At 40.8% G+C, this 22111-nt stretch overlaps 1 protein-coding gene across 1 annotated transcript in view; it reads left to right on the top strand.

Moving 5' to 3' along the window:
- The first annotated feature begins 652 nt into the window (after positions 1 to 652).
- The window catches only part of CYTH4 (cytohesin 4), a 37464-nt gene continuing 16005 nt past the window's right edge, over positions 653 to 22111 (top strand). The window contains exons 1-7 of the mRNA XM_072127047.1: positions 653 to 1271; positions 9787 to 9860; positions 13652 to 13716; positions 13797 to 13863; positions 15101 to 15219; positions 18242 to 18322; positions 20716 to 20828. Of these exons, the coding sequence (XP_071983148.1) occupies positions 1175 to 1271; positions 9787 to 9860; positions 13652 to 13716; positions 13797 to 13863; positions 15101 to 15219; positions 18242 to 18322; positions 20716 to 20828 (616 nt within the window). The 5' untranslated portion in view covers positions 653 to 1174. The remainder of the gene's footprint in view (positions 1272 to 9786; positions 9861 to 13651; positions 13717 to 13796; positions 13864 to 15100; positions 15220 to 18241; positions 18323 to 20715; positions 20829 to 22111) is intronic.

The following is a 22111-nucleotide window of genomic DNA, read 5'->3' as shown; positions in this document are numbered from 1 at the left end:
CCTCTTTTTGTAGACCATTCCTTATAATGCCCCATTTCTGTGGCCTGTCCTTATAAGGATAGGGCTACGTAAAAGACTGTGAGGCTACTGGCTTCTTGGCTGTTGTGGGGCAATGTAACTATTGGTTACTGCGGTCACTGTGACTATTGGCTACATTGGGGCAGGCCACTTTTGGCTTAAAAATCTACAGTCCACTACGATTTCCTTAGTTGCCATCGTCTATGAGAAGACCATCCCCTATTCAATGCAATTTTGGACAGTGTTCTCAAAAAGACTTTATTGTCAGATTTACAAAAATTGCATCCAGCTAACATCTAAAAAGATGAAAATTTGTAAAATTAAAAATATTTAATAGCATTTACATGAAATACCAAAACTTTTTTACCCATTCAAAATACATTTCTCTTCATACTGTATATATTGTGGAAAGCTTTCTTAACCACTGCTCTCATCTTAAGTTTTAGACATATCTAACTTACAAAGAGAAGTAGAATTTATATAGAAAAACATCTGGTTTTAGAAACCTTGTGGTTGCAGAAAGAGGAACTTATGTCGAGGGGTGGGGTTGCAACCGATATACTGCAGAGCTATGAAGTGGTTAAAAGGAGAGGTAGACAGATTTGGGCACTGAAGATATCTTCACACTATCTGAGAAGAGGAATAAACAGGAAGCAGCCACTGGATCGGGGTGTGACTTTCTTTGTTTTACTGGTTCATAAATGAATGATCTAGTTTGGGTGATGGTAAGGCAGGGTTAGGAAATGTGACTTCAGCAAGCAGAGCACTAACCACAGCTGCCTGTCCTCTTCCTGTTACTAGGATCTTACTCTGTCACCAACATATGTGCACACAGAAAGTGTGACGGCACAGACTTTAAAGTCACTGAAGTATGTTGCCTTGTAGGACATAGGACATGTGGTCATTCAGCTAGTACATTGTGCAAGCAGATTGCAGAACTTAGACGTGAAGATATTCAGGGCTTGATATAAGGGAACATGGATCAGTTACCATGATGTGTATTACGGAGAAGACGTCCAATAATGAAAGGAAAGGTTCAAGAGATCAAAAGAGCTAAAACACAACCTCAGGCAAGACTGGATGGAGGATTAGTAATATCAAGACAGCAACAAGTGAGAGACCTGTTACAAAGAACATAAAGGGAAAGTTGTATTAGATGGGGAGCAGAGACACAGCAAGATATTTATTGCCTTCATCGGGGTCACCTACGAAAGAAAGAGGAGTCCAACTTTTGATGGATGACCATGAAAATGGTAAGTAGCGACTCTTACTGCTATAGGCAAGACCTTTGTGATGTCCTTGTTATCTTTGTCAACCTGGAAAGTACTTTATTATGTGATCAACCAAGATACTTTCCAATATACAGGCAGTCCCCTGGTTATGTACAAGATGGGTTCCGTAGTTTTGTTCTTAAGTTGAATTTGTATGTAAGTCGAAACCATATACAGGCAGTCCCCGGGTTACATACAAGATAGGGTCCGTAGCTTTGTTCTTAAGTTGAATTTGTATGTAAGTCGGAACTGTATATTTTATCATTGTAATCCCAGCCAGAACTTTTTTGGTCTCTGCGACAATTAGATTTTAAAAATGTTGGGTTGTCATAAGAATCAATATTAACACTAAAGCTTCATTACAGACACCTGTGATAACTGTTACAGCTGATCATTTTAGCCTCGGACTAAAGTACAATAAATTACCAACATCCAGAGGTCCGTTTGTATCTAGGGGTCGTATGTAAGTCGCGTGTTCTTAAGTAGGGGACCGCCTGTACTTGTATAATTGTAACTCCAACCAAATAAATTTTGGTCTCTGTGACAATTGGATTTTAAAAATGTTGGGTTGTCATCAGAACCAGGATTAATAATAAAGCTTAGTTACACCTTTAATAACTGTTATAGTTAATTATTGTAGCCTAAGGCAAAAGTACAGTAAATGACCAATTACCAGAGGTCCATTTGTAACTAGGGGTTGTCTGTAAGTCAGGTGTTCTTAAGTACAGTAGTGGACCCCGTGTATAGGGAAATGTGTAATTTAATAAGGGTTCATCTCTACATGTATGATGAGAATAAGATGCAAAATGTAGACAGCAAATCCATATCCTCCAAATAGGTAGCAAAAAGTGTGGAAGGTATTGTCTTTACGTCATGACTCATGAACAATACTATTTTACAGTCATTTTCGGATTTATTCTGTATTGTGCCTTCAATGAAAGCCTTCTCTTTTTCCTACCCACACACCACCAACCCTACAATGTGTCAGGTTCCTTGCTCTGAGATTTATTGTGCCTTCTCCTTTGTGGTATTTAATACTCTACACATTATTCCATACATTCTCTTTTATGTGGTTTCTTAACAAGAGCCCTCCAGTCATATTTGATATACCTGACCCATGCCTTGACCATTGTTAGAGCAAGGTCTTAACACATTGGCACCATGTCTCCTGATATTATAATGAAACCCTTTGAATGAACAATGGGGCTTATTTAGTAAGGTCGGGTTTTCCAACTTTTCGCACACGCGATCTGATTATGTCGCATCGGTACTGGCTTTCACGCGACACAAATCGGGGGGCAGGGCATTGGACAATCCGACGGATTCAGTCAATGCGCATGATTTAACAGGTCAAATTGTGTTGCAAGACATGCACTCACATGCACCGGGAAGAAGAAAGTGAACTCCGGCGGACCTGAACGGGGAAGCGATCTCGGGCGCACGATCTTGGTGAATGGCGCCGGACTTTATCCTAGTTGGACAGTGCGGATCGGGGATGCCGACAGGACTGGGTAAGTAAATGTTTCACTCTCATAAAGTAGCATGGGAGAAAAAAAATGCGAGGAGTTGATTTTTTTTTTCCCATCCGTTTTTGATGGGAAGTTACCTGTAGAAGTTGTGCATGGATAGGCACAGCTCTATAAAAAATTAAATGTCTGTTCCACTTCGTCTTCTAGATCTTTATTGTCTTAATATTCCAAACTCCAAGTGACATAGATCCACAACTAGTGGAATCCACCTGTTATCAAAGGATGTTAAAAAACTTTATTGGGGACCAGATAACACTTTATAATAGTGGACTGCTCTCTTTTTGAGGCATCTGCTTCCCAATAAAGAACAAATATGCTGCCTAGATCTCTGGTTGAGCGGGGGAATTTTTTGGCCGCCCCTGAACCACCAGTCCATCTAAAATCTATACATTTTTCTATGACTTACCATTTTTTTGGCATAAATTATAATAAATTTTGGACATCAATGCCCTTATCCACTTCAACCCATGACATGTCCAGTTTTTGTCATGGTGGAAAAGTTTGAAAAGGTGTTTTGTACAAAACCCAACAATGATTAGGTAGGATGAATAAAGGAGCAAAAAGACTCTCAATGTCTTAAGTTCACAAGTTAAAAAAATAAAGAGTAAATATCTGAGCTACTGATAAGATACAAACAGGGATGAGTCGGAGCATCTCAGGTCTTTGAGGTGTTCTTGATATAGTATGTGCTGCTTATTACCCACCATGATGGTCCAGTGAAGAATAACCAATGACCCAGCATGGATGCTCAATGACCAGTAGTGGGAGAAGGTTGCATCCAGCAGAAAGCTACTCAAGCATTAATTCCTGAAAAAAAATCACTGCTGGATATGATAGAAAGGAGACGAAAGACAAGGTCCATCACAGCGTATTGCTTGTATATGGGTTGACATAGGTGTACACCACTGGTCAACAAAACAGCATAGACAAAACAGGACATGTGGACATGAGTCCAAGACAATGGAAGGTCATGGATAGTTTGATGGATCATATTTTCTAAATTATGTGTTACACCTTTTTCACACTTCTGAAACTGATTAGGAATGGATGAGGAGGATGGCAAGAGTTTTAGGCGGTAACTTGGCCTTCAAATTTCTCCGATCTCAATCTGATTGCGAATCAGTGGGATTTGCTGGAAAAGAAAGTTGGATCAATGGAGGCCACACTTCATAAATTGCAAGACAGAACGGATCGGACATATTCCATATATTACCTTTACACTTTGTGGAGTCAACAAATCAGATCTGTTTTGGTGGTATAAGGGCAATCCAAAATAATATTAATGTTATGGCTGATCTCAGTGTTTCCTTGGTAACATACTACAAACAAGCCCTATTCAGTCAGATTCCGAGCTCATATCTATTTCTAGCTGTAGCCTATTTGTTGTTTACCTAACAAAAAGTATAGGGTTTTTTTTAGATGCCCAAAATGGGCTCTTAAAGGGATAGATACTCTTGACAACTTGATTTACTGAGAACAATGTACCTTTTTATACTGTTTATCTAATTTATCCCTTGGGTAATACTATGGTATACGTAGGTTTCCATACCATTATGTTTATCTACACATTGTCATCCCCCATAGCTTCCTGTTCTGTGATTTCCTTTGCTTCCTTACAATTCAAAATATATTGTATGATGCCCCTGCTTTATAGATCTCCAGAATCTGCACAATCCGATCTAGATTTTTTGATTATGATAATTATATATTCCAGTATTTACATTTCTATTTTTCCAATATAACTTTATAATTGGAATTTTTTTCCTTTAATTTCATCCTGCCTATTGTAGTAACATTATATAATTGGATTGTGTGGTTCTCAACAAATTGACAACATAGTGATGGCCTGGGAACAGAAGTCAGTACAATGTTGGCTTGGAAAGGGTTTAACATGCAATCTGTGATCAGTGAAGGGTGCTGGATGAATAAGAGACCCATTAACCAGTTGTTATGGCCAACGATTCTAAAACTCCATTTTTATGCCATGGTCATTGCTGATGACGCTGTTAAAATGTTTACCCAGAGGAAAGAGATACCCTTTATATTCACCCATAAAAAAATAAATATCTAGAGATATGAAAGGATCACCTGTTTTAAAGCATAACTAAAAGTTGGAAAGCATTTTTCATTTAAATAAAATGAAAATTGCAGCTAATAATAATAAATGTTGTAATAAACATTATTAAAGGGGTATTCCTTGTCCAAAGACAAGATTCTTAAATATACTCAGGATAACAAAATCACACATTCTCCACTTCACAAAAATCCATCATTTCACAGATATAATTCCACCCAGTCTCTATCAGAACTGGGGTACACAATTTTGGTTGCTCCTGAATCTGACCATGAATCTTCTGACTATGGTTGGCCATAACAGATTCTTCTCATAAATAGCTTCTCCCGCCTGCACACTGCAGTGCTTTCTGCATCCTACCCATCCTCTCTGCATTACGAGACAAGCTCAGACACAGACACTTCCTGCTGGCAAGCAGCACTGTGCTGGGACGTACTCTACAAGCTACAGATGAGATCTTTATAGCAGGGGAATGAGGTATAGGAAAACTGACTGTGTGTGCTGAGATAAAGCAGAGCTGGAGTGTGTCATTGTGTTGTGTATGTATATCTCATGGATCTCATCATCTCTTTTTCTATGTGTCAGATACTAGTGAATGTTCAGAAGCTGAATGAAAGAATGTAGATAAACCCTGTACCCTGATGATCTAAGCACATTGTTAGCACACAGCATCTCATAGCACAGAGGAATCATGATGTGTCTGCCTACACTATGGCATTTAACACTGACCATCACTGAGGGATATAAGCTAAAACAGCAATAAAACTGAGCAAAATTGTAAAGTAAGGGGTTAAAATTATCTTTATTGTGTAAACATCAATAGGAGAACTTTCTTTCATGAGCAAACCCCTTTAAAGTAAAAAGCTTCTTTGTCCTATTTTTTGTAGAGAGCAGTTTTTATATCCATATGCAGTATATAGATATTGATAGAAGGAAAAAGCTTAACTCCTAACAGACCAATTTCAGTTGGATTTCAGTCTATAAGGAGATAAGTCATCAGCTTTTATCAGTGTGAGTATGGAGGTAAATCTGACTTGGCTGGGATAAAATAATTAATGAGGCATACCGAAGAGTTACTAGAATAAGAATTTTGATAAGAGAACCTAAAAACCAGAAAAAAAAGCCATTTTCCTACAATCTGTTTTAAGACAACCCCTATTTACTTGGCAATAACTAAAAATAGCCTTCCATAAACAGCAGCATTATGACACCACGTGTGCACTTGCATGGTAGTGGAGTGAATGAATTCTAGCTATACTCCATATGGAGATTTGTCGTTCACTGTTGATCGGTATTGTCTTCGCCATTGTTCTCTGAATAGTTACTATTCACTTGGGATCCATAAAAAATGTGGAATGCTTTTAATAGCGAATGGGACCATAGACTTCCTCTTTTTTCGATAAATATCTCAGTGCACCACAGACACAACTTTAGATGCTTTTTGTAATAGCATCTGTTGGCTCTGATCTTGGTTCTGAAATGTGCTGTCAACAGCAGTAATATAAGGAAATGAAAATGAACTCTCACAGGGAAGTGAGAGGTTTTAGGATGGTATGTAGTTGAAATTGAGGCTTTGCAGTGTGCAGGTTTTATGGCTTGTGTCGGCCGGGTTTAGAACTTGTCTTGGAGTGCTGCTTTATCTTGAAAGACATGTATGACTAGATATGAAAATTTGAAAAGATGTGATCTGTTATTACAGGATTTCTAAGAAGAAGAAGAGTTAATCCTGACAGGACTCCTAGGAGAGTAAGTTTGAGTCCTGATCAGGGCCGGCACCAGCACTGGGCATACCAGGGCAAGTGCCGGGCCGAGAGCTGCTGGGGGGGCCCACCTAAGGATGTACATAAGGAATCCATGAGGTTGAGGGGGCTGTATCTAATCAATCCATAGGAGGTGAGGGAGGCTTTATATAAAATAACCATGAGGGGGCTGATAAACTAGGGAATATTTTAGGGAAGAGGAGACTGTTTTAGGTTCTGAATTTTAAATGCCACCACGTGAGTTCACTACAAAGGGGGCCACTGAGGCTCTGTCACCCAGGGGCCTATTGAAACCTGGAGCAAACCCTGGTCTTGAGAATCCCTCCCCCTGTACATTGATTAACAGTGAGAATCCTAAATACCCCAGCCACGTGACAGAGAAAGCTGTCAATCATCTGGAGGCGGGGAGATCAGGACTCTCATTGTGTTTCCAAATACAGGCAGTACCAGGGTTACGTACAAGATAGGTTCTGTTGGTTTGTTCTTAAGTTGAATTTGTATGTAAGTCAGAACTGTATACTTTATAATGTAACTCTTGACAAATTTTTTTTGGTGTCTGTGACAATTGGATTTTAAAAATGTTGGATTGTCATAAGAACCAGGATTACCAATAAATCTTCAAGTAAATTACCAATTACCAGAGGTCCGTTTGTAAATAGGGGTCGTCTGTAATTCGGGTGTTCTTAAGTATGGGACCAGCTGTAATCTATAGGCCATCAGCAACATGACCATAGTCCAGGCCGAGCACTGGACACAATTTACACACAGACCACTGTACTGAGGATGAGACTCCCAGCATCATAGTAATATGATAACAAAACAGCAGCACCAAACGGTAATCCCCGAACAGAAATAATGTTACATTTCTTACATTTCGTAAAGTTCACTACAGAGGAAATTGAAGTTAGTTGTGACTTCCCCTTCAATAGTGGAAAAGCAGGATCCTCTTTCATTGGCAGCTCAAATTTTAAAGTGTTTTCTAATGTTTTTTTTTACCTGCCAAGCTATCACCGCAGAAAAAGTATCACAATACCCAATGAAGTTGATTAATGGTACAATACATCTCTTAAAGATACCAAATAGCACTTCAACTCGTGATAAGAAGTTACAAACATCAGCTACCGATTGCTGAAATGTTGTAGCTTCTGCTTCCCTGTTCTTAGTTCTAGGTCATCAGGCAATTTCATCTTGTGGGAGACGGCCAACTTTTCTTTGCTCATGCAACAAGACCGTGGGCAGAAAATAGGGTGGAGATCACGACTTCAACAAGACTGAAGTATAATTGGTCACTTTATAGCAATTTAAATTGTTTTATAATACTGCACATGTATAAGGTTGTTTGGTTTCATTCACTTCTATACTAAAGGCTCTGGGATGATAGGGGGAAAAAATAATAAAAAATCTATACTCACCTCTCTCCAGTTCCACCATTGCTGGTCTCTGTTGGTATACTGTCAGAACCCTTGATCTGGTTTCAGGCTTCTGTCCCTTAAAACCACTCCCGGGGCTGCTTTTTATTGACAGCCGTCTTTTCAGGATCAGTTTCTTGGGAAAAGCTGGGTCGACATATAGTTCAATTTGTGTTCAGCTGCGGCCTGAGTAATGAATAGTCAAACCAGTCAGCTGCTGGAGGCGGCGTTCACTTCACCCTTCTAGGCCTACCCAGTCTCTTGACAGGTTGCTGGTTAATTTCAGGCTTCTGAAACTTGTTGTTTATCACCTTTTCAATCGCTGTTCTGTGTATGTGACCTTTGCTATGTTACTGGACTATGTTTTGCCTCTTAAATTTGTACCGCCATCTAGGTTTTGACTTGGTTCTGCCTGACTTTGCTTGTTTGCCTTATCTGTTCCTCTGTGTTTTGTCGCCTTTCCTGTTGACCCATTCAGTGTAGGGATTGTAGACCAGAAGTCTCTGACCATGAAGGTTTGCAAGGCTTGTTAGCTAGGTGACAGTGGTTGTGGATGAGTTTAGGGCCTGCACCCCATTCTCTACCTGGGCAAATATAGAGGCTCAGTGGTAGCGTTGACATTCTGTATCTGTTACAGCCTGTGATTGTGTTGTGTATTAGGCTGTACCGGGAGCCCTCTGTCGATGTAATATCCCAGCAGCACGCTCTTTCCCAGCACTGGTGATACACAGAACCGGGCTGGCTTGGATCTATTCCGGTCAGTAGAGGGAAGTGATTTTGGTAACAGAAGCTCCCATTTGGTCATGTTTGATGGTCTCATTTGTGTCTTGTGGATGCTAGAGCCAAACTTTGGCTGAAATGGTGTCCCCATAGCAGAAAAGACGAGGACAAACTGGTGCAAATGTGCCGCTGATTGGCTGGGACTTAAAGCAGTGGGGAACAGGGTTCTGCTTCTGGGGAAGAGAGATATTTAATAATTCTACTTCAGTTACTTAACACCAATCTACCATCAAAATCCAGCATAATAAACCAGGGAGACTAACTCTTAGATGCAGCCAACATGACTGTTGTAATCTTCTTATGTTAGTTATCCATAGGCTCCTTCCTTTTAAGATCAACTTATAAATTATGCTAATGATTAAGAAGGAATCCTGGGGGTATAACCAAAGCCCTTCTGTGCTGTAGCTTCACAGGCTGTTATACTGTCTCTACAGCCCCCCTCTCCCCGGTTCCCTCATCACTTCCCCCTTCCTCGGCCTAATGTAATTTCACTGTCGCAGAGGAATTTTCAACTCCTTGCACATTATAATAGCCCGTGAATCTGCAGACACAAGCTATTTAGCACTATTTAGCATTACTGCTATTAAAACGTAGTCTTGGCGCCTGTTCTTACACACAGATCTACTTCTCAGGAAGAAAATATAGGTTTTTTTTAGTCCATAGTTTCTCTTTTCAGTATTTCTTTAATTGACCGCTTTTCAAATTCATCATAGTGGATATGTGCACGTCTTAGGAAATTCTGCAGATTGCGAGCGTTGCCAGGGACAGTGACGAATGTACGTTGTCTGCACAGCACAGCAGAATGTGTCAGAATAAAAGAATGGAGGGTACAATGTGGTTCTAGGAAATTTGCTGATATTTTGTAAATCACACAAGCGCTTTATCCTCCTGTAGATCATTGTGAATACCATATTTCTAAATGTGTCATCTGTTTTATTTCAATAGGAAATACATTGGATCAAACAACGGAGACTAAGATCACTTCACCAACAAGAGATGAACTACTGGAGCAAATTAACGTATGTTGGTTGTACTCTGCCCTAAATCCTATTCTTACCCCATGGTTCTTTTTTATTCCCATTCTGTTAAGGGTCCTAGGAACACGTTAAGCTAACCGGTCGCCAGGAATGTGTTATTTAGCTGGTGACAGGTTGCAATACCCTGGGCCAGTGGTGGTGAACCTATGGCACGGGTGCCAGAGGTGGCATTCAGAGCCCTCTTTATGGGCACCCTTGCCATCACTCCAGGGTAGAGTTTGTCAGACAGGACCCCAGGCCTCTTGCAGTCCCAGGCAGCCCAGAATCCCAGAAGGAAGCTACAATGATGATCCAAACTTCATCTCCTTCTTTGTCGCATTGGCACTTTGCAAAAAATACTTGGGTTTTGGTTGTAGTTTGGGCACTCTTTGTCTAAAAGGTTTGCCATCACTGCCCTAGGCTATGCTGATTTTAAACATGTAAGCATTCTGAATAAATTCAGCACTTTATAATAGTTTGATTCACATTACCTGGCTCCTGGGGACAGGGCAGCTACATGAGTGGTGAGTCCCCCCTTGCTGGCAGGGAGAGGGAGCCATGTAATATGAATCAAAGGGATTATCCGAAAGTAGCAATAAATTAGTGACGGATAAGGGTGGACTTTTTTAAAAAAATAAACGTGTACTCAATACCTCTGCAGCTCCTGATGTCCCGCGCAGCTGTCCGTCTGATCCGTGCCCCTGCAAACACGGAGAGCTTTCGGCCACCAGCTGGAAGCTTTCGGAGCGCAGCTTCCGTGCTTCGGGGCACAGATCAGATGGATCACGTTGTGGGACATCAGGTGCTATGGAGGAGGTGAGTACACGTTTATTTTTATTAAAAGCATGTCCCAGCCTGCCCCTAATTTTTTGCTACTCTCAGAAAACCCCTTTAAACTTACATAAACTACTGAAATGTTTTTGAAATCAGCATAGCACAGGCTATTGGAACCTTTCTCCAGGTAAAAATGACATTCCTGGTGACAGGTTCCCTTTAATATTTAGCTGATCACATTTTTATATTGGTAGTCATTTGTCGGCGCCCATCTCCTCGTGTAAACACAGCAACAATAATGAAAATAGAAGGTTGTACAAATGATCATAAGTTATGACTCATCCTTCAGGGGTTATCTATCCCCTGACAATTGCCCAGTGTTAAAGGTTCTTAAATGAGCGCCAATCACCCTGCTATGTTATTGATTGCTTCTTCTTATTGGCAATTAATCTGCGAGGATAAATGTCCCTTTATCTTATACCTGTTTTATTACTTTGATTAAAAGGAGTTCCCTATTTGCAGTGACTTTTATGACTATAGATTTATATACATGGCCATATAGCAAAGCAAATTTTATTTTTACTGCTCAAACATGGTGGGGGGGGGGGGGGTTAAAACAAATAATTTATTGACTTCAGAACATCTACTTGTGTAACCTTTTATTTCTGCATAAACTATCATTTATAGTCATCCTATGTTAAAAACAAAAACAAAAACAAAAAATATTTGCAAGTTGCAAGCGATGCAAAAGTAGCCCATTCTTGGTTGTATTGAAGATTTAATTGCAGTAAGAACAGAATCCATATTTACGCATTTTGCCTGTGACTCCTCTGACATTAGTTTTTGAGACTAAAACTATGAGGCAAAATCATTAGATTTTCAAAATTAAAAACTGCTTTTATGCTTATAGAAAGAAATCACAGCTCAACTTTCATTTCTTATAGACACATGGGGGGTTATTTATCATTAGACCAGCTCCTCGGGACAGTCCTATGGGGGATATTTATCATACGCTGCCGCTCGTGCGCCAGCGTATGATTGCCCCGCCGCTGCAAATTCGCAACCCGATACATCAAGAGGCTTCTGCCTCTTGATGTATCGGGCTGCCAGCAGCGCAGCGTTTAACCTACGCCAGGTAGGGCCTGGCGTAGAAAAAAACTCAGCCAGCGACTTTTCATGTCTGAAAAGTCACCGGCAGCAGCGATTGCGCAGGCGCAGGGACAGTAACGCCCCGCGCCAGCCCACTCCCATCCGGCCGCGCCCCCCGCTCAGCCGGCCGCGCCCCCCCTTCACGCCCAACTAACGTGAAGGTGGCGGATTGGGGAAAATAATGGCGGTGCGCAGAGGTCCTGATAAATATGCCCCTATGTCTATATGTGGAACTCCGCTGCCCATCAGATTCATTAAAGTGGCTTTGGCCCTTTAATAAATGTTCTAATGGTTTATTTTCTGTAGTCCTGTGAAACTTTTTAGCAGTGAAAAGTCTCAAAAACCTTCAATGTGACTACTTTGAGAATTTTTTACACCAAAAAAAGCCCAGGAAACCCATTGATAAATAACCCCCATGATTGGTAACTTTTAGGCATAAGCTTGAGGGGGACTTGGGAACAGCAGGCCATGAATCCTTTCTGATGTGATCTTATTTGATTATCTACACCATTTACGGATGAGCGGAAACAAACATTGGGTTCATCGTCCTCCGTTCACAGATCCACCCAACCCGGGTTTGATCAGGACACCTGGTGGACACATCTGGCCAATCACAGCCATGCCTAGTTGTTAGGGGCATAAAGCTGCCTGCTTGGTTGCTCTGCAGCCCTTGGTGCACATTGCATTTTGCCTCCGTTGTTCTTCCGTTTTGTTTCTGTGATGCATCAGTTTTGTCTAAAAAAAACCTGAAGGTTTAACATTGCTTTAAAAACATCACACCTTGTTTTTCAGCTTCATCAGTGAAAAACATGGATGTTTCATGCAGGCCCATAGACTTCTATTACCTTGCGTGGTCCACATCCATGAAAAGAATAGGATATGGATCATTTTTTCCACGGTCAAAGAATCAGTAAAAATACAAGCCAATGTGAAAATACCTATAGAAATCGATGGCTTTGTGAGGCCTCCATGGAGATCACTGAACCACATAGGTCAATGTAAAAGAGCCCTTAGGCGGATCTGCCGAACTGAGGACACTGAGCCTAAAGTTTGGGTTCACTCACATGCCAACTTCTACTGATGTGCACATCACTTTTTTTGAGAATGTGATTAACACATGGGCCCAGATTTATAAAATGTAGTGTAAACTGTGCAGTTTACCTCACTCCTGTGGAAGGTGCGGCCGATTATTGATTACTGGCGCACAGTCTTCAATTATCTGGGGCACTCTGCACTGCTCTGGCAGTGTGCGCTATCTTTTTTTTAACCTTAATAACCATCACTTTATTAAATGCGTCACAAACTCCAACTAAGCCCCGTTAGGTGCACATTTTTTCTGTCTTATCGGATACCAGGGCTGGCGCCAGCACTGGCCGTGCCCGGTCAAGTGCCCTGAGCTGCTGGGAAGGGGGCCAACATAAGGCTGTACATAAGGAATCCATGGGGTTGAGGGGGGCTGTATGTAATGAATCCATAGGGTGTGGGGGGGCTTATATAAAGTACCTATGAGAGGGCTGTTTGGGATGATAAACTAAGGAATATTTTAGGGAACAGGACACTGTTCTAATTTCTGAATTTTTAATGCCGCCATGTGAGTTTACTGCAAAGGGGCCCACTGAGGCTTTGTCGCCCAGGGGCCTACTGAAACCTGGAGCCAACCCTGTCAGATACAGTGCATCCATGACACAAAGCTGGTGCAAATTCAGAAAACTAGTGCAGCAAGGAGATGTGGCCTAAAAAGTGCTTTTGTCACATATAAATGACATAGATTATAGTGAATTACCGAGTATTCTACCAGTGTAGCTGAAGTTTACTCTACCGTCTTTGATCAGCTATGCTTTGTCTTCCTTTCTCTCGTCTATTGGGAGCAGAATTTGCAGAATGACATCACAGAAATTGTGGCCGAAATAGATGATTTTGAGCGCTTGCAGTTAAGGTGAGTGGTGTTTCCTAGGAAGACTATATATAACCATATATAAGAGCCTTATGTCAAAGCTTTGACTTGTTTTCTTATAGTCGAAAAGAACAGAGGGACAATGAATTACTCAGCGCAAGCAGGAAATTTAACATGGATCCAGAGAAGGTGAGATTGAAACAACTGCATAGTACATTACACCTAGGCTTTAATACACACTGGACAGTGGCAGGAGGATAGCTAGAGCGAGTGCATTACTAGCAATTGTGCCCCAAAGGCCTCTCTATTATATAAAAAAGACCAGTTGCAAAAATTGTGTATGATTAATGGGACAACTAGTTACGTTCCAGAGATTTGAGGCTGTGTAATGGACGGACAGCAAGAAAACAGAACACCCTCATGGCAGGCTAAGACGCTGGGAACACTAATGCTCAGGCAACTTATCATAACGGAAGGTGCCTTTTATCACCAGGGTCTATACGCAAATGGATTGAGTTTGGCCTTCAAGGATTGTGTAAAGAGCTGGTACATATCCTATATTACATAAGGAAGAAGAATGTAAGGAAACATGCCCATCGATGTGCATGTGTTTGGGTGATGGCATTGGTAGGTGCCCACCAAAATGCCACAGACCATTATTTGCATATTTCCCAGAATCCCCAAGTGGAGCATCAATGGCTATAAGTCTTCACATGCCTGCAAGGAAACCTGAATTAGCAAAGTTTTTGTATAGAGAGCTCTTACTTCCTGACCTCTCACTCAGTTAAACCAGTTCCCTGCACTGTACTGAAGAGAAGCAACCATGTCAAAACAGTGCTGTCTTCATTTGGGAATCTGTTCCTTCTGGAATAGATATACTGGTTAGTCTATTCATGTCATTAGGCTTCCTGAAAGTCATGCTTGATGGTTAGCTAGCAGGGTTTTCCTTGTCCCACTTTAGAAAACTAAACTAAACTATAAAACTATATTTTACAGACCATGTGTGACACGTGTTTTAAAAAGCTGAAGGCTTCCAAGTGACTTGTTAGTAGTCCCATTGTTCCAAATTACAAAGGGGATGAAATTTTTACAAATTTTACTAAAAAGTTTGATGCTTGGGGATGTTCCTGGATGTTTCTGCAGAGTAATACAGTTGACAAACATTGTGTGATACTATATTGGTAATATCAAGGAAGGATGTGCCACCTCAGTGTGCTGTTTTTCGATTGTTGCTTTTCCTTTTTACTGACATTGATGTTTTATAGTATCATCTTAAAAACCTATTAACTTCCTATGTAGCACTATGGTGGTGTTTGTTGGAGCTTCATACAGTGTCAGGTTATCATTTGGCTGTGAGCAATGCCCTAATATTATTACTAACTTATGTGTTATTTTGTGTATTTATCCTATAATATACGGAATCCAGGGAATTCAGTTGCTATTTACAAAGAAGTTTGTGGAAAAAGAGCCAGAACAAATAGCGAGCTTCCTATTTAACCATGCAGGACTCAGCAAGGTCGCCATAGGGGAGTACCTTGGACAAAGGTTAGTATATGATTCAGATATGTCTACCCTTATAGGGGGTGTTCTTAGGAATCCAGGAAACCATCAAAGGGATTTGGGCAGGTGTAAAAGCAAAAAAAAAAAAGAATAAGTGCACTTGCTGCTGCGGCTCCTGTTTCCAACATCCCGATTGTCTTCGGTTTCTGGTCTTTCTGTAAAACAAGTGATGAAAAGACTCCAAAATCTTCCAACTCTGCTGGTGTCTTAGATAAATTCAAGACCACTGCAATGCTGGAACTATTAGTCAGAGAAGGCCCTTACAACTGCCCTAGGCCCAAATGGTTTTTCGTGATTCCAGGAAAACCCCTTTAATTTAGGTCAGAATTCTAAGTTTGTCAAAAGAAATCCTCAAAAAGATGCAATTTGTCACACACTGGATGACCACACAATGTCACTTATGGTCCAATATCACAAAATAATCGTATCTTGGAAAGTTACTCATCACACCTAACTATATATATACTAGCTGTAGCTCCCAGAGTTGCTGGGATAGTGAATAACTGCTCTTGGCTATAACAAAATAGAATGGGTTAACCAAAGATATTTTAACAGTGTCTGTGTCTCGGACTGACTGTCTCTGTCTGTCTCTGTGACCCTTTCTGTCTCTGAGTGTCTGTGTCTGACTGTCTCTGTGATCGTTTCTGTCTCTGAGTGTCTCTGTCTGTGTCTATCTGTCTCTGATTGTCTCCAGCTGTCTCTGTGTATAACTGTCTGTGTCTCTGACTGTCTCAGTCTCGGACCATATCTATCATTGACTGTCTTTGACTGTCTTTGACTGTCTCTGCCTCTGTCTCTGACTGTCTCTGTCTGTCTTTGTCTCTGCTTTCTCTGAGTGTCTCTGACTGTGTCTGTCTCTATCTCTGACTTTTTCTCTCTCTCTTTCTGTCTCTGTCTTTCTCTGACTCCGGTTTTCTCTGATAGTCTCTCACACTTATTGTCTCTGACTGTATCTGTCTCCGACTTTCTCTGTCTGTCTCTGACTGTCCCTGACTATCTATGTCTGTTGCCCACTATCTCTGATTCCGGTTTTCTCTGACTGTCTCTGATTGTCTCTGACTGTCTCTCCTTGTCTGTCACTGACTGTCTCTGTCTGTCTCTGACTCCGACTTTCTCTAACAGTTCCTGTCTCTGAGTGTCTCCGACTATCTCTGAATGTCTCCGACTGTCTCAGAATGTCTCCGACTGTCTCAGAATGTCTCAGACTGTCTCTGTCTTTGACTGTCTCCATCTCTTACTGTCTCTGACTATTTATGTCTTCGGTTTGCTCTGTCTTTCTCTGACTGTATGTCTCTGTCTGTCTTTGTTTCTGACTGTCACTTTGTCAGTGGGGAGATTTATCATAAGCGTCTGGGAGCAGAACTGTTCCAGTTGCCCATGGCAACCAATCAGAGTTCAAGTTTCATTTTCCCACAGCTGTTTATAAAATTACAGCTGATGTCGGATTGGTTTCCATGGGCAACTGAAATAGTTTTACCTCAGCCATTTCTGATTAATCTCCTCCTATCTCTGTATCTCTTCTCATCTTACCTCACACATAAGCGTCTTATACTCATTGCCTATAGCAACCAATCAGGGCTCAGAAGTGTATTTTGGAAAGTGTGGGGTGAATATTTCAGGTCAAAAGTCTATGATGTTCCCTGATCCACAGAGAGCGGCTGTGCAAAATTTGGTGATTGTAAACGCGATGGTACAGATTCCTTTAGTGGACATATACATATACATACAGCTTTATATATTAGATGTATTTACAGTATATATATATATATATATATATATATATATATATTCACAGCAATCTATGTGCAGACGCAGGCTACACAAGTCCACCCTATACTACTTTATGTAAGATGAATCCGATGTAAATCAGGATTATATTACAGCAGCAGAGGCGTCCTCAGGAACATTCTCCTAATGACAATGCTGCTAATTATCTCTTAATTACCATTATATTTCATAATAAACTACAAGTGTAAAAAAAAAACACTTACAAGCGATGGTACACGTGACAAACATCAAAACAGGCCACTTACTGATCCAGGCGCATCTCACAGCTCTGCCGCGTGGCCCTTCTAGCTGCAGAACAAATTGGTTTATTCACAGAAATAGTAACAGTCGTCTCATCCGCTTTCATTACTGACCTTTTATGCCTGTCATTTTCTTTATACTGGAACAATCATCAGTAGAAAAACATGGCAAACAGGCATACCAGGCCGAGACCATGCCTGCTACACTGTGTAGAGATATATCTGCTGTCAGGGGCGTAACTAGTAGAAGCAGGGCCCCATAAGACTTTTGAATGGGGCCCCCCTTCCTGCTTTCAAATATGCATATTACCCTCATATATATACACATACATATATACATTGATTTGTATACACTTATATACTCATATACATAAACATACAGTTGTTCACTCATTCACATACATTTGAACACTCTTTTACCCACACAAATAGAGCATATACACACATACATGATTTATACACACACATATATACATCACATATATGTTATGTACATATTATGCTGTACAAGGTTCAGCATTATATATATATATATATATATATATATATATATATATATATATATATATGATGGTTCACATCCTCCATTCTTTATTATCAGATTGGATGACGGGGCCCCCTGACACTGTGGGCCCCATAGCGGCTGCTATGGCTGCTACCACTGTAGTTACGCACTGCCTGCTGTACTGTAACCATGCAATAATACCAATATGTCCATAACAATATCTATTTCACAATATGCAGATGTAGCAGAGCTAAGCTTGTAATATGGAGCCTTATTCTTCTGGCTCTAGATCCTAGAATCTGCTTGATGATAATTCTGCTCTAGTAACATGTGAATTGGTCATCAACTTACCAATTTTGTTTTTTTTTTTCTCCTTTATTTTCCATTGTATCTTCCCTTTGCTGTTATTTTCCTCTCTTGCCCCATCCCATTTCCTTCCTCTTCCTTTCCATTCTCTTTTGTTCTTTCTCTCCAGGGAGTCGCTGAATATTCAGGTTCTGAAGGCTTTCGTGAAATGCCACAACTTTGACAAACTCAATCTTGTTGATGCTCTTAGGTGAGAATCATTTTTCTGCCAGGAAATGAACTGCTCATTATAAGTCGACACTGTGACGGCGCTACAACAACGTACATTATCTTTTCTAATTGTGCCTCCTTTAAGATTGGTTAATTTGCTCTATTAACAGGACACAATACGAAAACGTCATGTTATCTTAAAGGAAATTCACCATAGAAATCAGATATGATAAACCAGGGACACTTACTTATAGATCCAGTAACCGTGACTGTGGTAATCATCTTATATTTGTTATCCTTCCTTCTAAAATCAACTTTTAAATTCATGCTAATGAGCCAGAACGGCTCTGGGGGCAATATCAGAGCCCCTCCGTGCGGCAGCTTCACAAGCTGTTACAATGTCCAGGAGCACTTGTCCTTCCACTGTCTGACATTACAGAGAGAGGAGCAAGAGGGATGTGAGACAGTATAACAGTCAGCGTAGCAGGAGTTCTGGTAATGCTCCCCAGAGTCCTTCTGGCTTATCAGCGTAAAGTTGATTTTAGAAGGAAGGAGACCATGGGTAACAAATATTAGAAGATTTCCACAGTCACAGTGCCTGGATCTATGAGTAAGTGTCCCTGGTTTATCATGATAGATTTCTATGGTAATTTTCCATGATAGTGATATTGATGACCATAGGATAGGAGGAAGTCCAATTCAAATCCATAAGATAGAAAATAGGCAACTGCACCTAGGCTCCTATTCAAGTGAATGTGACTGACCCCACTGATCTTATATTGATGTTAACAATATCATTTTCCGATACAACCCCTTTAACATCTTACAGAACTCTATTCTTCCTCATACATACACTTCTAGTTCACTTTTTTGTTTGGCCGCTGGTAGAGCGTTTCTATTCTTGTAGGCCAGGGCTGAATGTGGTATACAATCCATTGTTTGCAGCCCTCCACCCGGCCTGGGTTCAGCAGGTTCAAGCATGGTCAGCACTTTAGTTCCTGTAAAGCGGATCCCGTAGAGTACTGGCATTCACAAGCCATTTGTTCATTTTCTTTCATAGCAAAGTACAGGCAGTACGAGATGCCTTTCAGCCATCTTTAGCCCTTTTCAACTACTAGACATACAAACAACAAAACGCAACTTAAGTAACAATGTGTCAGACATCTTCACTTGGACAAAAGAAGTAAACAGGAAAAATAAGAAAATGGAAAAACCTATTTCTCTAGTAGCTGATGGGGGATCACTGCTGTATCTTTTCTTATTTGTAGCTGTCACAAAGGTCATGAGATCAACAAATATGTGTGGAGTTTATATAGCAGGAATATTGTTTTTATTTCTGCTAATTGTAGTTGATTTTAGCTCATTTTACTAACATTCCAATATATAATTTGTGGATAAATGTTTTAAGGAAACCTACCACCACGGATCTACCTATTAATGTAGAGTAGAATAGCCCTATTTAGGGCGAATTCGTTCGTGGCCCAGAACTTTTATACATTTTAATTCCCCTAATATGCAGATTTTCTAAAGAGGCTACTGGGGCTTGGAGTAGCCGGAGCTGAGGCTACACGGCGTGACTACTCCACGCCCCAGTAGTCTCTTGCATTCTGCTTAATAATGCATTTTCGTCTGCGAAGCCGGGTTCTTCGCATGAGCAATCGCTACATCTTCAGAGCAGCTGTCGGCCTGTTCTCTGCGTATGCGCAGAACCCGGCTTCGCAGACGAGTGCGCGGATCTCCTTGTAGCTGAGCACTGAAGATGCATTGGAAGGTGCAACGCAAGAGGCTACTGGGACATGGAGTAGCCGCGCCGTGTAGCCTCGGTTCTGGCTATTCCACGCCCCAGTAGCCTCTTTAGAAAATTTGCATATTAAGGGAATTAAAATGTATAAAAGTTCTGGGCCACAAACGAATTAGCCCTAAAAAGTGCAATACTACTCTACTTAGAGCGACCTGCTACCGGATCTACCTTCATAGGTAGATCCGTGGTGGTAGGTTTCCTTTAAAATTAACTAGTTCCACCTAATAATACATTTTTTTTTATCTGACTCCAATAAGTGTTCCCCAGTACCTTACAGTATTGTATTTTATAATCTTGCTGAGTGTTATAGCTACAAATCAATTACAGTAGATGAGAAGATTCTGTTCTTCTTTTTTTGTGCTGTGTATTGGAGACACCATAGCCGCAAGTCTCCCCCACCAGCTTATAGAGACTGAGAATTTCAGACGTAAACCCTTGGAACTGTTGAAAATGTAGAATACATATCACTTAATCATTAGAAATAGAGTTGTTCTTCATGTACCTCTACAGTTATGTAGTTTTGTTTTGCCTCTTGGAATGGTACAGTCTAGCAACGTGTCCCTTAGACCTGAATCAGTTGTGAGCCATAGACAAAAATAGTAACTAAATCTTCATGTTCTATGTTCCTCCAGACGATTTCTTGGTAGTTTTCGTTTACCAGGTGAAGCCCAGAAGATTGACCGTATAATGGAGTGTTTTTCAGCTCATTACTGCCAGTGTAACCCAAGCACCTTCAAGTCCACAGGTGACAAAAACAGTTTATTCTAAATGTAGGCATTATTGCAATAAATATACAATATATAATCCTATCAGGATAATAGTGCTTTACAGGGGCCTTACCTTTGTGTCCAATGCAGAGATACAGTTACAAATACAGTTTGGTTAAAGGGGTATTCACATGAAGACAAGATTCTTAAATATACTTAGGATAACAACACAACACATTTGCCAATTTACTGTTATTAACAAAAATACAGCATTTCACAGATATAGTTCCAACCTGTCCTGGTGTATACAATTTCAGTTGACCCGGGATCCAACTGTAGATCAGAGGTCTAGGGTCGGGCAGGACAGATTATTCTCCTGTCTAACGCTCACACACACAGACTTCCTGCCCGCAAACAACAGTGTTAGGAGATTTACTCTACAGGCTACATGCAAGATAAGGTCTTTATCTAGGGGATGGAGGCACAGCAGAGCTGATAGTGTATGTATAATTGAACTGGTAGCATAACTTACTGTACATTTGCTACATGTACAGTTGAATGTAAAATATGAACATTATGTGGTCAATTTCAGGGCCGTCTAGGGGGGCCCACATAAGGTTGTACATAAGGAATCCATGGGAGTGAGGGGGATTTAAATTAAAAAACCATATAGGGGCTGTTTGATAAACTATGGAATATTTTAGGGAACCGGAGACTGTTTTAGTTTCTGAATTTTTAATGCCGCCACGTGAGTTCACTGCAAAGGGGCCCACTGAGGCTCAGTTGCCCAGGGGGGCTACTGAAACCTTGAGCCGTCCCTGGCCAAATTCATAAGTCAATGGGATGTCAGTCTTAAAGTTCCCCCTGCTTGGCTCCGGCTTCTTAGGAGATTTCTACTATAGACTCATCGGTTTTCCAGTTAGAGTAAAAACAGTGACCACTGCCTGCCCTGCTCCCCAACACGTCCGAAGTGGCATGGTGATCGATAAATCCCCAAACCTGGCTGGGATGTGGAGAAGGCATAATAAATCTTCCCGAATGTATTTATGTCCTTATCTTGGTTCTTATTACTTGACTCTTTATAATCCACATCAGAATCAATCTTACAGTCAGGCTTTTATGTATGTATGCATGTATGCCAGTTATAGACATACTGATTTATTGTGAGAACTTAAAGCCTGAATCGGGATATTTGATCTGTCTACCACCCATTGATATTCCCTTTCATTTAACCACCATGCTGAGCAGAAGTCATCAATACTGCATCCCGCTCTGCTCATGGGTTTTCTACCTCCATCTTTTCATACCTTGCATGTTAGCA

Source organism: Engystomops pustulosus, chromosome 10, assembly GCF_040894005.1.
Source record: "Engystomops pustulosus chromosome 10, aEngPut4.maternal, whole genome shotgun sequence".
Taxonomy (NCBI): domain Eukaryota; kingdom Metazoa; phylum Chordata; class Amphibia; order Anura; family Leptodactylidae; genus Engystomops; species Engystomops pustulosus.
The sequence above is the reverse complement of the archived record's forward strand: the minus strand, read 5'-3'. Positions and strand labels throughout refer to the sequence as shown.